Source organism: Cricetulus griseus (assembly GCF_003668045.3).
Source record: "Cricetulus griseus strain 17A/GY chromosome 1 unlocalized genomic scaffold, alternate assembly CriGri-PICRH-1.0 chr1_1, whole genome shotgun sequence".
Taxonomy (NCBI): domain Eukaryota; kingdom Metazoa; phylum Chordata; class Mammalia; order Rodentia; family Cricetidae; genus Cricetulus; species Cricetulus griseus.
The window spans coordinates 101,484,791-101,497,771 of NW_023276807.1; the positions used below are offsets into that span (position 1 = coordinate 101,484,791).

The following is a 12,981-nucleotide window of genomic DNA, read 5'->3' on the forward strand; positions in this document are numbered from 1 at the left end:
TGTGAGTGTGGACTTTGTGTTTGGGATGTTAGTGGCTGGGGAGTGGGCACATTGGTTTGGCCCCTGGAAAGTACCTTTCTAGTCTAGTAATGTTTATGTCTTCAAACACCCATTGAAAAGGAATGATAAGAGTGAACTGGAGATCTAGCTGCCTGTGACAGGCAGCCTCAGTCCTGACAAATGCATGAAATTCCTAAGTCTGCAAACACCAAACTGCCATGATGAAGCTTAGCTTGTGTCTTGCCTTGAGTGTGCCATGTAGAGAAATCACAGGTTACTCAGTGTTAAAATGTCTCCCTGTGTTCAGGTGGAGCAGGAGGGCCCACAAGCCAATCCCTCTCCCTGGAACAGGGAGTGTGCCCTCCTTGAGATTGCTCACTAATATGTGGTATGAAATAGAAGTTGATGAGGTTATTAATTTGTCTCAGCTTCAGGCTCCAAAACACCAAAGCTACAGGTCATACCCTCTTAAAAAATCAAATTTCTTCCCTTAGGCTTTGACATGACAATGGTCAAGTTGAACAGTGCCAGGATATAGCAGGAGAATGCAGAGGTAAGGAAACTTCAGAATAGGCCTGTTGGCACAAGCCTAGAATCCCAACTACTCAGCAGACTGAGGCAGGAGAATAAAAAGTCCGATGAGGCCTTGAGCTGGTGAAATGGCACAGCCTAGTAAAGGTATTCGCCACCAAGCCTGACAACTTGATCTTGATCTCTGGGACCCACAGGGTGGATGAAAAGAGAGAACCAACTCCCAAAATTTGTTCTCTGTACCATGTCTTGTGCCTGCGCCACTCACCTACCTGGCCACATCATACACAAAAATAAATTAAAAATTTAGGGACTGAAGTGATGGATCATTGCTTAAGAGTGCTGACTGCTTTTTCAGAGGACCTGTTTTCAGTTCTCAGCACCCACACACTTTTTCACAACTGTCTGTAACTCTGGTTCCAGGGGATTCAACACCCTTCTGTGACTGCTAAGGGCATTGCATGCACAGGATACACATGCTTACATGTAGGCAAATAATTTGTACGCATAAAAATCTTTTTAAAATAAAACTTTAATTTTTTAAAGTAAAAACAAGGCTGAAGATACAGCTCAGTGATAAAGCACTATATATCATTGAAGCCTAGGTTCATTCCCAAGTACCATCAAAAGAAAAAAAAAAAAAAGAACATAAGGGAACTCCTGGAACTCATAAGCCAATGATACCGGAATTTTTGTTTTCAGTGGGGAACAAAATGTACAAAACAGTGGCTAGAGAGATGGCTTAGTAGGCATGAGGACCCCAGTTTGGATTCCCCAGCATCCTTGTAAAAAGTTTGATGTGGTGCAGGTCTGTAGTACTACTGCCAGGAAGGATCCCTGGAGCCACCAAAGGTTAGAGCAATAATGGAAGACCCCCTGCTCTTACCCTGACCTCTGGTGTACAATGCACATGTGCACCAATGCAGACATACACATTCATACATCACACACAAACCCATGCAGAGCAGAAGAGAACAAAAAAGCCTTCATGTGCTATCCCAACCAGCCAACCCCAGTAACCATCAACACAGGTCCAGGCCTGTTGGATCCACCTCAGCCTAACATGCTCCCTCTTTCTCTCCTACGAAGACAACTAGAAACAAATCTCAGTCACATGTCACCTCTTCATTATCTCAATATGCATCTCAGAGCTATGCATTTTAATTTTTATTTTATGTGTATGAGTGTTCTGCCTGTATGTATATAAAAATACTGTGAGCCAACTGCTAGTGCTGGTGCTCGTGATGGTGGTATAGGTTCTGACGGTGCGGGTGCTGCTGCTGCTGCTGCTGCTGCTCATGTCTTCAATCCCGGTACTGAGGAGGCAAAGGCAGGAGGATCTCTGAGTCTGAGGTCCACGATACACAGGGCCACACAGTGAAATCCAATCTCAAAAAACTAAAAGAGAGAGAGACTACTGTGTATTTGCCTTATGCCCACAGAGACCAGAAGAGGGCCCTGGACCTCCTGAAACTGGAGTTGCAGGTAGTTGTGGGTGCTGAGAATCAAAACATTGGTCCTGTAAGAGCAGCCAGCACTCTTAAACACTGAGCCAACTCTCCAACCCCACATTTTAAATTTTTATTAATGAAGCAGGGTCTCATAGCTCAGGCTAGAGTGTGTCTTGAGTTACTTTTCTATTGCAGTGAAGAGACACCATGGTTCCAGAGGATTAGAGTAACAGTCTTGGTGGTGGTGGTGGGGGGGGGTGTGGCACTGTAGCAGTAGCTGAAAGCTTACATCTGATCCATCCCCGATAACATACCTTTTCCAACAAGACCACACCCCCTAATCCTTACCAAACAGTTCACCAACTGGTGATCAAGCATTATAACATATGAGCCCATGGAAGCCGTCAGAATGTATGTAGTTATTTTTGTCTACATGCATGTCTGTATACTACATGCTTGCCTGGTGTCTACAGAGGCCCAAAGAGGATGTTGGATCCCTTGGAATTGGAGTTACAAATGGTTGTGAGCCACCTACTATGTAGGTGCTGGGAGGCAAACCTGTGTCCTCTGGAAGAGCAGCAGTGCCATCTCCTTCACTTGTAACTCCTTTATGTTGGGGGAAGGGCACTATGATGCATGCTTGTAATTTTTCACTAAGAAAGTAGGATCAAGTTTGAGCCAGCATGAACAAAAGAGGTGTTATTTGAGAGGGAGGGAGGGAGGGAGGAAGGGAGGGAGGGAGTGTAGGTTGGGTGTGGTGGAACATGCTTTAATCCCAGCACTGTGGAGGCAGTAGCAGAATTCTTGTTTGAGGTTAGCCTGATATATATATATATATATTTCCAGGGAGAGTATTCAGGACTATATAGAGAGATCCTATCTCAAAAAGCAGAGACAAGCAGGGAGGGTGGGAGGAGGGAGGGAGAGAGAGAGAGAGAGAGAGAGAATGTGTGTGTATTGGAACTGTCACCCAAATCAGCTTCATAAGTTGCTGGGGTTAGGGATTAAGACCCCTGCTGGCCTTCAACTGCTGATTCTGTTTCACCACAAGAAACCATATCATGCTAGCCCAGTGGCATAATAATAAAGGGACCGAATCACTCCTGTTGAGTTTCCCTAGCCTCAGTTTTGCTACTTGTGTCACCAGTTTTATTTAGAAATTCCTCTTACTCATATATTTTCCATAAGTTCATAAAATTGTTAGATCTAATGGCTTCACCAGATTCAACCTAGAGATGCACACACTTGGGAGAGCATATATAAAACTGTCTGCAATGATGAAAATGTTTCATGCTGGTAGCATGCAACACAGTAGCCACTAGCCATATATGGCTATCAAAATAAAAAAAAAATGTGGCTAGTGGACAAAGGAATTGAATTTTTTTTCTTTTTAGGTTTTTTTAAAAAACAAAACAAAAAAAAAAACAAAACAACAAAAAAAAAACAAGGTTTCTCCGTGTAGTCCTGACTGTCCTGGAACTAACTCACTCTGTAGACCAGGCTGGCCTCCAACTCACAGAGATCTGCCTGTCTCTGCCTTCCAAGTGCTGAGATTAAAGGTGTGTGTCACCACTGCCAGGCCAAGGAATTGAATTTTTGCATCTTATTCCAGAATTCCATTTCATCTTTATTTTCCCCATCTTTGGTTTTTTTTCATCTTTTTTATTTTAGTTTTATTTATATGTGTGTATGAGTGTGTTGGTGCCCAAGGAGGCCAGAAGAGGCATCAGAACTGGGCTTACAAAGTGACTGTGAACCAACCGCCTGATATGAGTGCTGGGAGCAGAATTCTGGTCCTCTGGAAGAGCAGTTTTTTGTTCTAACCGGTGAGCCACTTCTCCAGCCCCCCCATCTTACTTTAAATCGCCACATCTGGCTATCATATAGCACAGTACAGATGTAAATTAATTCAAAAGGGCTGCAAAATGACATGATAAAAATGTTTTTAGAATTGAGAAGAGTCAGGTGTAGAATGACAGATACCATGGAGAGGTGCTGACTGCAGGAGCAGCCTGGTATGCAAGGACAGGAGATATTTAGGAAAGAGTCCTGGGCGGAGGGAAGCAGCCGGCCACTGCAGATTGAAGTGAGTTAGGTAGTGAGGCTCTGGCTTGGATTTTATCTTGTAAGCAGTGAGGAGCTGGTGATGGTTTTAAACAAGGAACTGACAAAATCAGAAACATTTTTGGAGATAAATCTGTCCATCTTTGGTGATGACTCAAAAAGGAGTCTAGAAGTCAGACTGGCTCAATTTGAAGCTGGTGAAGATGGCAATTACAAAATCTAAGTGGGCACAAGCAAGTCCTCTTAGGACAGCAGAATGGGATGTGCTTTATTTTATAACACAACTTTGAAACAGGGTTAGAGGAACACAGTAGGCAAGGAAAGCTAAGGCAGGCTCTCTGAGATGGTAGCTTCTTATTCCCAGAAAACTTTGAGGAGAAACTGTAGGAGGGCACAGGGATGGGTGAATGTCTACACAGGACCAATAGGGGAAAGGGGAGGACCCAGCATCCCTATGAAACACCTAACTAAGCCAGTGTCCATCTTTAGTCCTTCTTGAATGTATAAAGTTGTTACTTTAATCTGCTGCTTCAATTCTTTGCTCACAACAGGGAACAAATTCTGCAATCCCCTAGACAACCATTGTCTCCCCATTGTATTTCCTCTATATTCCCCAACCTGGTCCTGAACTTTCCTTCTGCTGTCCTCCTGCCTCAGCTCTCCAATTATCTGGGACCACAGACATGAGCCACCAAGACCAATCTGAGGTAGTTGCAAAGTCTTCAAGACTCCAGAGACTTGATGATTATGATTCAGCCCGTAGGAGCTAGTCTTGGATACTAACCAAGTATGGTATTTAGCTAAATAAGCGGACACGGTGGGTACTTTCTAGAAAGCTAGTAAATGTACTCCTTGCCTAGACCCTTCCTGCTCTCCAAACCTTCCTCCTTATTCTCAGATAGTGCAGGAACGGTTTAGGGGTCCACATTGGAATGCTGCCTCTTAGTTTTATCATTCTTCTGATAGCTAATTCCTTCCTTTACATTTTTTTCTCTGTATTGCCTGGACTTTCCTAGGGGGAATTTGGAGTTGGCTACAACTACTCTCTGTGATAAGAGATTGGAGGTATTGCGATAGTGGACTGAAAGAGGGTGAGGGTGGGGAGGGAAGGCAATAAACATGAGTGGGAGGAGGACCGATGTGGGGGCTGGGTTGTGGAGGAGAGGGACAAAGAAGAAAGCCAGGGATTGTTGGTTGTAGACACACCATTCCTCTGTGCCTGGGGAAGAACAGCAGGCACCTCTCCATGTGCAGCAGGATGAGTAGAATCCTGTTTCCTCTCTGTTAGTCATGAAGTGGCTTCTCAAAAGAGACCGTGATTCTTTCACTTTAATTCAGTACATAATCTAGTGTTTCCTATAAATCATGTATTTCCTCAAGGGAAACCAATGCTCAAGAGGGAAGTCAGACAGCCCTCTTCCTTAGCACTATGTGCACACTGGGTTATACAGAGATGCCACAGAAGAAATGTGTAACTAGCAGCCACTTCTATTAAAAAGTCAAGGCAGGAAGACAGAGAACTGTGCTGTTTGTTTACCCAAGTGGTGAAACCAAGGGCAGCTGATGGGAGAGTTAGAGGCAGGATTGGTTTCCTTGGGCCCCATTCCTACCTTTTTTTTTTTTTTTTTTTTTCTGATCCTCTAGACACATTTCCCATTTACTTAAATCTGATTGGAGAAGTAGCAATGGTCTAAGACCCAGCATGAGAGAATTAGATAGGAAGACATTAGAGAGCAGCTGGCATGGCAGAGAGAAACCTAGTCTCCCAAACCCAGGAAAGGAAAGTACTGCCCTTCACTGCACATTGATTGATTGATTGACTGACTGACTGACTCACTGTTTTGTTTTTTTCAGTACAGGGTTTCTCTGTGTAGCCCTGGCTGTCCTGGAACTCACTGTAGACCAGGCTGGCCTTGAATTCAGAAATCCATCTGCCTCTGCCTTTCAAGTGCTGGGATTAAAGGCGTGCACCACCATGCCCGGTATGATTTTTCAGAGTTTAGTGCATACCAGGCTGGCCTCCAATTCACTATGTAACTAATGATGCATTCCTGCCTGATCCTTTGTCTCCCTCTTGAGGGTTGGGGTTATAGGCATGCACTAGGATATCCTGCTTATGGTGTGTGTGTGTGTGATGAAACCCAAGGCTCCATGCATGTTAGGCACACCCTCTCTACCAGCTGAGCTACATCCCTTGCCTACAGGAGTTTCTAACCTGGCAACCTCCAGAGAAAGTTCACAAGTGTGTTTTACTCGCTGTGAATGACATTATTGGAAGTTTCTACCTCCAATGACAAAGTATCTTTTTAAAAAAATTAAGTTACTATTTTATGTTTAGGGGTGTTATGACTACATGTATGTCTGTGTGCCGCATATGTGCCTTGTGTCCACAAAGGGAATCAGATCCCTAGAACTGGAGTTACGGATGATTGTGAACTACCATGTGGGTGCTGAGAATCAAACCTGGGTCCTCTGGAAGAGCACACAGTACTCTTAACCACCGAGTCATTTCTCTACTCCCTTTTCTTCTTTTTTTAAAATTTATATATTTTTATGTGCATTAGTGTTTTGCTTGCATATGTGCCTGTGTGAGGGTGTTGGATCCCCTGCAACTGGAGTTACAGTTGTGAGCTGCCATGTGGGTGCTGGGATTGAACTCAGGACCTGGAACAGCAGTCCCTACTTTTTTTTTTTTTTTTATAAAGTCTTTTGTTCCTGCTTGCCTTCTGCTTGGTGTGCAGTTGAGGATGAACTTGAGCTTTGGTTCTCCCACCCTCCTGCTGGCATCACAAGCTGACTGCATGACAGTGCTCAGAATCAAACCCAGGAGTTTGCTAGGCCAGTGCTCTACCAACTGAACCCAGACCCAGTGCCCAGACCTTTCTTCTTGTTATTTGTCCCACAATCAGATAACCATGCTATAACATCAATATTGCTTTGGGTTTTATAAGCATTCTAAAGGGGATTAAAAGCAAGGATATTCCAGCACTCAAGAAGCCAAGGTTGACAAGTTCAAGATCAATCTAGCTACATACTAAGACCAGATGGCAAAACAAAACAAAACATAAAGCATAATGAGGATTATGCATAGATTATAGGCAAAGCTTGTGCCATTTTCTATGAGACTTGAATATCCAGGGATTTTATAATGGGAGGTGGGAGTCCTGGGCTCAACATTCCAGAACCCAGAGTAGAATGTTTTTAACTTGGCCTCTCCCTTACCTTTGACATGCAAAAGTGGCTGGGAGCTTCTCCATGTTCACATTGCCGATTACAAACTGGTAGTCAAAAGACCAAGAGTTTCCCACCACGTTCTGTACCTGATGAACAGATCTCTCTCTCTCTCTCCCCCTCCTCCTCCCCCTCCCCTCTCTTCGAGACAGGGTTTCTCTGTGTAGCTTTGTAGACCAGGCTGGCCTACGGACTCACAGAGATCTGCCTGCCTCTGCCTCCCGAGTGCTGGGAGCCATTTCCAAGTAAAGTAAAAACGACCCCCAATCCGAACACCTCTAGAGGACGCCCCTCGCTAGGGGGCGCCAGAGACGCGGTCGGGGCGTCGGGACAGGAACCTAGGTGGGCGGAGCCTCAAGGCGGGGCGTTGGCAGGCGGGTCCCGGTGCCAGGTGCGGTTTGGTCCTCCCCGGGCGCCGTAGGCGGAGCATCCTTCTTGCTGCAGAGGCAGAGACAATCTCCTCTCTAAACCGCAAGCGGGCGCGGACCTGAGCTGCTGCTACCGGGTGGTCCCTCCCCTGGTGTCCGCGCCCGGAACCATGGCGGCGCTGGCGGGTAAGAAAGGGCCACGCCGTCCTGCCCACCGCTCACGGGTTTCTGGTGGCTAGATCCTCTTGGATCCGGGATCCTCGACAGGAGCCTGGCAGGGTGGGAGGACCGAACGCGGCGGCTCCCCCGGGACGTAGAGGTCCTGGGACTCTGGAAGTGCGGGTGGGTCGTCCCGCAGACTGAGGGCTCCTAGTGGCCTGCGCGTGGGGCAGCTTCTTCCCACGAGGTGGGTCCCCGGATCTGCAGCGGGGGCAGGTCTCCTGGTTACCACTCTCTCTGGTCGGAGAGTCTGGAGTATGGGAAGTACAAGGTTTTACAGGGTTCAGGACTTGAGATCCCGAATTATCCTGAGTTCTGGGTTTTCTGTAGACCCAATGTTCTCAAAGGTGTCTTTGGAGGCTGGGATGTTTTGGCGGGGAGGGGTCCTGGAAATAAGAGTATAAGTGTGGAGTTTATGATTTGGACTGTGGATAAGAAGAGGTGGGACCACTCCTCCTGAGGTTCAGAGATCTCCACTTTGTGGAGAACAGTTTCAAGTCTTCCCAGGGGACTTGTTGAGTTCTCGCTTGATCTCGGAAACCAGCTCGATAAAAGCCGGGCACCCTGAGGGGAAGGGTTGTGTGAAAGTAATTTCGGAATTGGCTTGGCTGGGCCTGAAGCTCCTTCACGCATCACTTTGCAGCTTCCTGTCCTGCGGCACCAGGAGCCTTCTGCCGCCTGTTTCCCAGCCACCTGTGTGAGTGGCTCAGTTTCTGGGACTACCAGGGTTGACTTCCAAAAGCTTTCTAGAAAGCCCAAGGGAGAATTTTAGCGGTGGGGGAGGGACTGGATAGCTGCCTCCACTTCCTGGCTTTCGGCCGGTGGACAGTCACTTCCTCCATCCTGAATTCAAGGACTGGGCCGCCAGTGGGTCACTTCCTCACTATGGGAGCATGGGATTTTTGTCCTCATTGGTGAAAATATGCCCTGGAGAAAGAAAGCACCGGGCGGAAATGCCTCTGTCTCTTTCTTTATTTGTTTCCTGGCTGGTTGTAGTGGTGCACACCTGTAATCCCAGCACTAGGAAGGTGGAGTCAGGAGAATTGCTTGGTCTGTGTGTGGAGTACTAACTAGGTTAATCTGGACTAGAGTAAGACCCTGTCTCTAAATAAAAAAAAAATTTTTAAAAATTGAGGCCTGGTGTTAGTTGCACATGCCTTAAATCCCAGCACTCCAGAGGCAGACACAAGCGGATCTCTGTGAGTTCTAGGCCAGCCTGGTCTACATAGTGGGTTTCAGGATTGTCAGGGCTACTCGGAAAAACCCTGTCTCTAACCCCCCCACCCCATTGAGTTGGGGTTGGGATGCAGTTCAGCTGATAGAGGGCTTGCCCAGCATGTGTAAAGTGTAAAGCACAGGGTTTCATCCCCAGCTACAATACCTGCACAGGGTGCATGCCTGCAATCCCAGTGTTCAGGAGAATCAGAAGTTCAAGGTTATCCTCTGCTACATAGGGAACTTGAGGCCAGCCTGGGCTGACAAGAAATGCTGTCTTTTTTTTTTTTTTTTTTTTTTTTTTGAGGCTGGAGAAATGATTCAGAGGTTAAGAGTACATGCTGCTCTTGCAGAGGACCAGAGTTTGGTTCCTGACACCCAACTGGTTCTCAATTCTATTTCTCCAGCCCCAGAGGACCCAACACCTTCTTCTATCCTCTAAAGGTACCTGCAATCTCACGGCATATGTTCACACAGACAACATATACGTAAATAAAATCTGCTTTTCAATTTAAAAATGTGTCCTTTTAGAGTTCTACAGCTCAACTGATTTTCAATGGCTTTTTCTTATTTATTTATTTTTGAGGCAGGGTCTTCTCTGTGTAGCCCTGTTGTACTAGATCTGTCTGCCTCTGCCTCCTGAGTGATGGGATCAAAGGTGTACACCACTTCACCCAGCTTGGTGACTTTTTCTAACCTCTGTAGAGTTGTTTTTTTTTTTTTTTAGATGATCTGAATACATGTTTTTTTTGAGATTTATTTGTTTTATTTATATATATATATATATATATTACACACACACCATATATATATATATATATATATATATATATATATAATATTCCACCTGCATGTATCCCTGCAGGCCAGAAGAGGTACCAGATTTCATTACAGATGGTTGTGAGCCAGCATGTGGTTGCTGGGTATTGAACTCAGGTCCTGCAAGAGCAGCCAGTGTTCTCATTATTTTCCTGTTAAGGGCAGCACCCACTGTTACTTTCTTAGGCCTTTATGTTCTTGGGCTGGTCCTGTACTTCTGGACTCAAGTCCCTCCTCAGTCTCCCTTATAGGCTTGTGCACTGTACCTGGCTGAAGTGGCAAGTATTTTTTGTTTGTTTTTTGATAGATGAGGGGATGGAACCTGAGGTCTTGCACATGCTAGACAATCTACTTAGCCCTAAAAGTGGCTTTATTTTTTTCTTTTTTTTTTTCTTTTTCTTTTTTTTTTTTTTTGGTTAAGGAGACTTAAGGCTCTGAAGTAACTTGTTCATAGGTTTATGACTGAACAAATGGGGCTCGGGCTCATCCTCTGTTTAGTGTTTTATCTTTCCTGTATCACAAACAACACAGTAAGGTTGCCTGGCTAGTCAGAAGGAAGCGGGGCTTGGAACTTGCTTGTTCTGTTCAGACTACATTCTCGGACACCTCACATTCCTGTGTAACAGGAGAATCAACAAGGAAATCAAATATTTACTGAGTGCCTGTGATGTCTTTGGAACTGGGCTGGGCCAAGTTTTACCTCTTACAAATTTTAACAGATGCCAGAGCCAGGAAAGATATTTGAGATTATGTGCAGTGTTCTTGTTTTGCATTTGGAGAAACTGAGGCTCCAGGAGGAAAACAGGATTGTCCAGGGTCAGAACCAGTACTAATGTACGAGGCCAAGATGTTGGAGACATAGGGTTGGAACACAGAGACCCTTAGAAAATAATTGTGGAGTCACTGGTGAGGTGCTGTTAGCATCAGGACCTAGGTTTGATCCCCAGCCCTGTATAAAAAGCCAGATGTGGTGGGTGACTCTCACTTGTAAGCTTGCTGCTAGGAGGTGGAGACAGGTGGAACCCTAGCTGATTTGGTTATCCGCAGGTCCTGGTGAATCTTTGTTTCAAAAAAACAAGGTGTCCAAGACTGCTGAGCTGGCTGTTAAGCCTGAGGATGGGAATTTGGTCACCAGAACCCAAGTTAACTTCTGTAAGTTGTGCTCTGACTCTGTGCTCAGTGGTGCTTACATCCTTCCCCCTAATAAATAAGTAAATGTAAACAAGGGAAAGCGTAAACCAAAGTGAATGGTTCCAGGGTACTGACACCCTAGGTTGACCCCATATGCACTCATACAAATACCTGTGCACTGTAACACATGAACACGCACACATGTTTGTGTGCACACACTGAAATAGCTGTGGACATGAATAATCCATGGTTTGTGCTTTTGAGAAGCTTGCTGCCTGGTTAGGGTAATTAAGAAAAAAAAAGATGAAAATCAAGATGCGTTGTTGCAAAGCTTATATATTGTATTTACATGTTTAGCCCTGAGTGACGAAACAGGAGACAGGGTATGACAAGCCTTTTCCTCTGTGGAGTGTGTTCTGACGGGGAGATAGACATTAAATCATGACTGTCATCAAGACTGATGCCTAAGAGAAAGTAAGATAAGGGTCAAGGAGCAGTGGTGGTCAACAGGTGTGCACATGACAGTTGAAAGTTGAAATATAGCAATGTACTGAGTCTTGGTCAGGGCCAGGGAGGGAGGGAGGGAGGGAGAGAGAGAGAGAGAAAAAAAAAAGAGAGTGTTGGGAACTGATTGCAAATACTAATCACCAATGATCCCAATGAGCTTGTGCTTTTAGCCACAGAGAATGCTTCTTGATGAAGGCAGCATCTGAGAAATTGTAGGGTTTTTTTTTTTTTTCTTGTTTTGTTTTTTATGGGAGAGGAATGAGGATGGTTAACAGTGAAGACACTGTAGAGTAGGATGCACAGGCCAGTGAGCTTCAGTCTTCAGCAGGAGTGGGCTCACTGATGTGTGTGGTAGAGCCAGGAGTGGGAGCTGGGGAGACCATGAAGCAGAAGTTTGGGCTTGGTAAACTATGGAGTGTTTAATGGCAGGCTAAGGACTGTAGAGTTTTTCCACAGCAGACACTCTAGGTTTAGAATCATAGAAGTCATGATACTGGCACAGGGTACCAATCTGCAAATGGATACAGTGGCCCCTGACGAGAGGTGTTCGTGGTAGCAATGAGAAGGCAGCACTGACCTCTAGGCAGTCCCTCGTGACATGGGTAGGGCAGGGTGACTTGGGTGGCCTGGTGGTGGGGTGAAGGCACCAGAGGTAGGACCTAAGACAACCACAAGATACCTTAGTTCACCAAAAAACCATCGTGTTTAGGAAGCTGTGTTGAGGCCTTCACATTCATAGTGGGTTTTCTGGTGATTCCCATGCCAGGGCTGGCTCTAGTCAGTGAGATCTAGACGAGGGCTGGGGTTTTTTTAGACATACTAGGGGAGGATAGGAGCTGACTGTGCACAGTATCACTTTGGCATTTCAGCAGGGACTGTAGCAGTCATGAGTCTTTCTTGCTTACACTTACATAGCAGTGGGAATCAGCTCCTTTATCAATTTACATCTGCTGTCAGCTGGAACATGAGACATCACCTACTTCCCTTAGAGTGAACTTCACCCTGGGATTCCATTTGAAGAGGTCTTCCTCCTCTAATGCGATGGATCAGAAAAGAAAGTCTAAAGTGGTATTGGCGCACGCCTTTAATCCCAGCACTCCAGAGGCAGAGGCAGGTGGCTCTCTCTGAGTATAAGGCCAGCCTGGTTTACAAAGTGCATTCCAGAACAACCAGGGCTGTTACACAGAGAAACCCTGTCTCAAAAAAAGAAAAGAAAGTCTAAACCATAACCAACACCATAGTCTTTGGAGTCTGACGAGGCTGCTCCTAACCTCTGATTGGCTAGTTCATATTCCCATAGTGTTTAGGACACTGTGGCACACTGGTAGGGACTCAAATAATTTCTGTCATTGACAATGAGTTGGGAACTGCTGGATGAGAAATTGTGAATTGAGTAGTTGGGGTTCTCTGATAAGACATCCGTTGCAGGCCTCCCCAGATAAGAA

General features: G+C 45.6%; 1 protein-coding gene across 4 annotated transcripts in view; it reads left to right on the plus strand.

Moving 5' to 3' along the window:
- The first annotated feature begins 7,649 nt into the window (after positions 1-7,649).
- Limk2 (LIM domain kinase 2) overlaps positions 7,650-12,981 on the plus strand; it is a 70,918-nt gene continuing 65,586 nt past the window's right edge. The window contains exon 1 of one of the 4 annotated variants that reach the window (XM_035452372.1): positions 7,650-7,831. In XM_035452372.1, coding sequence (XP_035308263.1) covers positions 7,816-7,831 — 16 coding nt within the window. In that variant the 5' untranslated portion in view covers positions 7,650-7,815. The remainder of the gene's footprint in view (positions 7,832-12,981) is intronic. The other 3 variants (XR_004772274.1, XM_027387265.2, XM_027387267.2) reach the window with 3 other exon arrangements.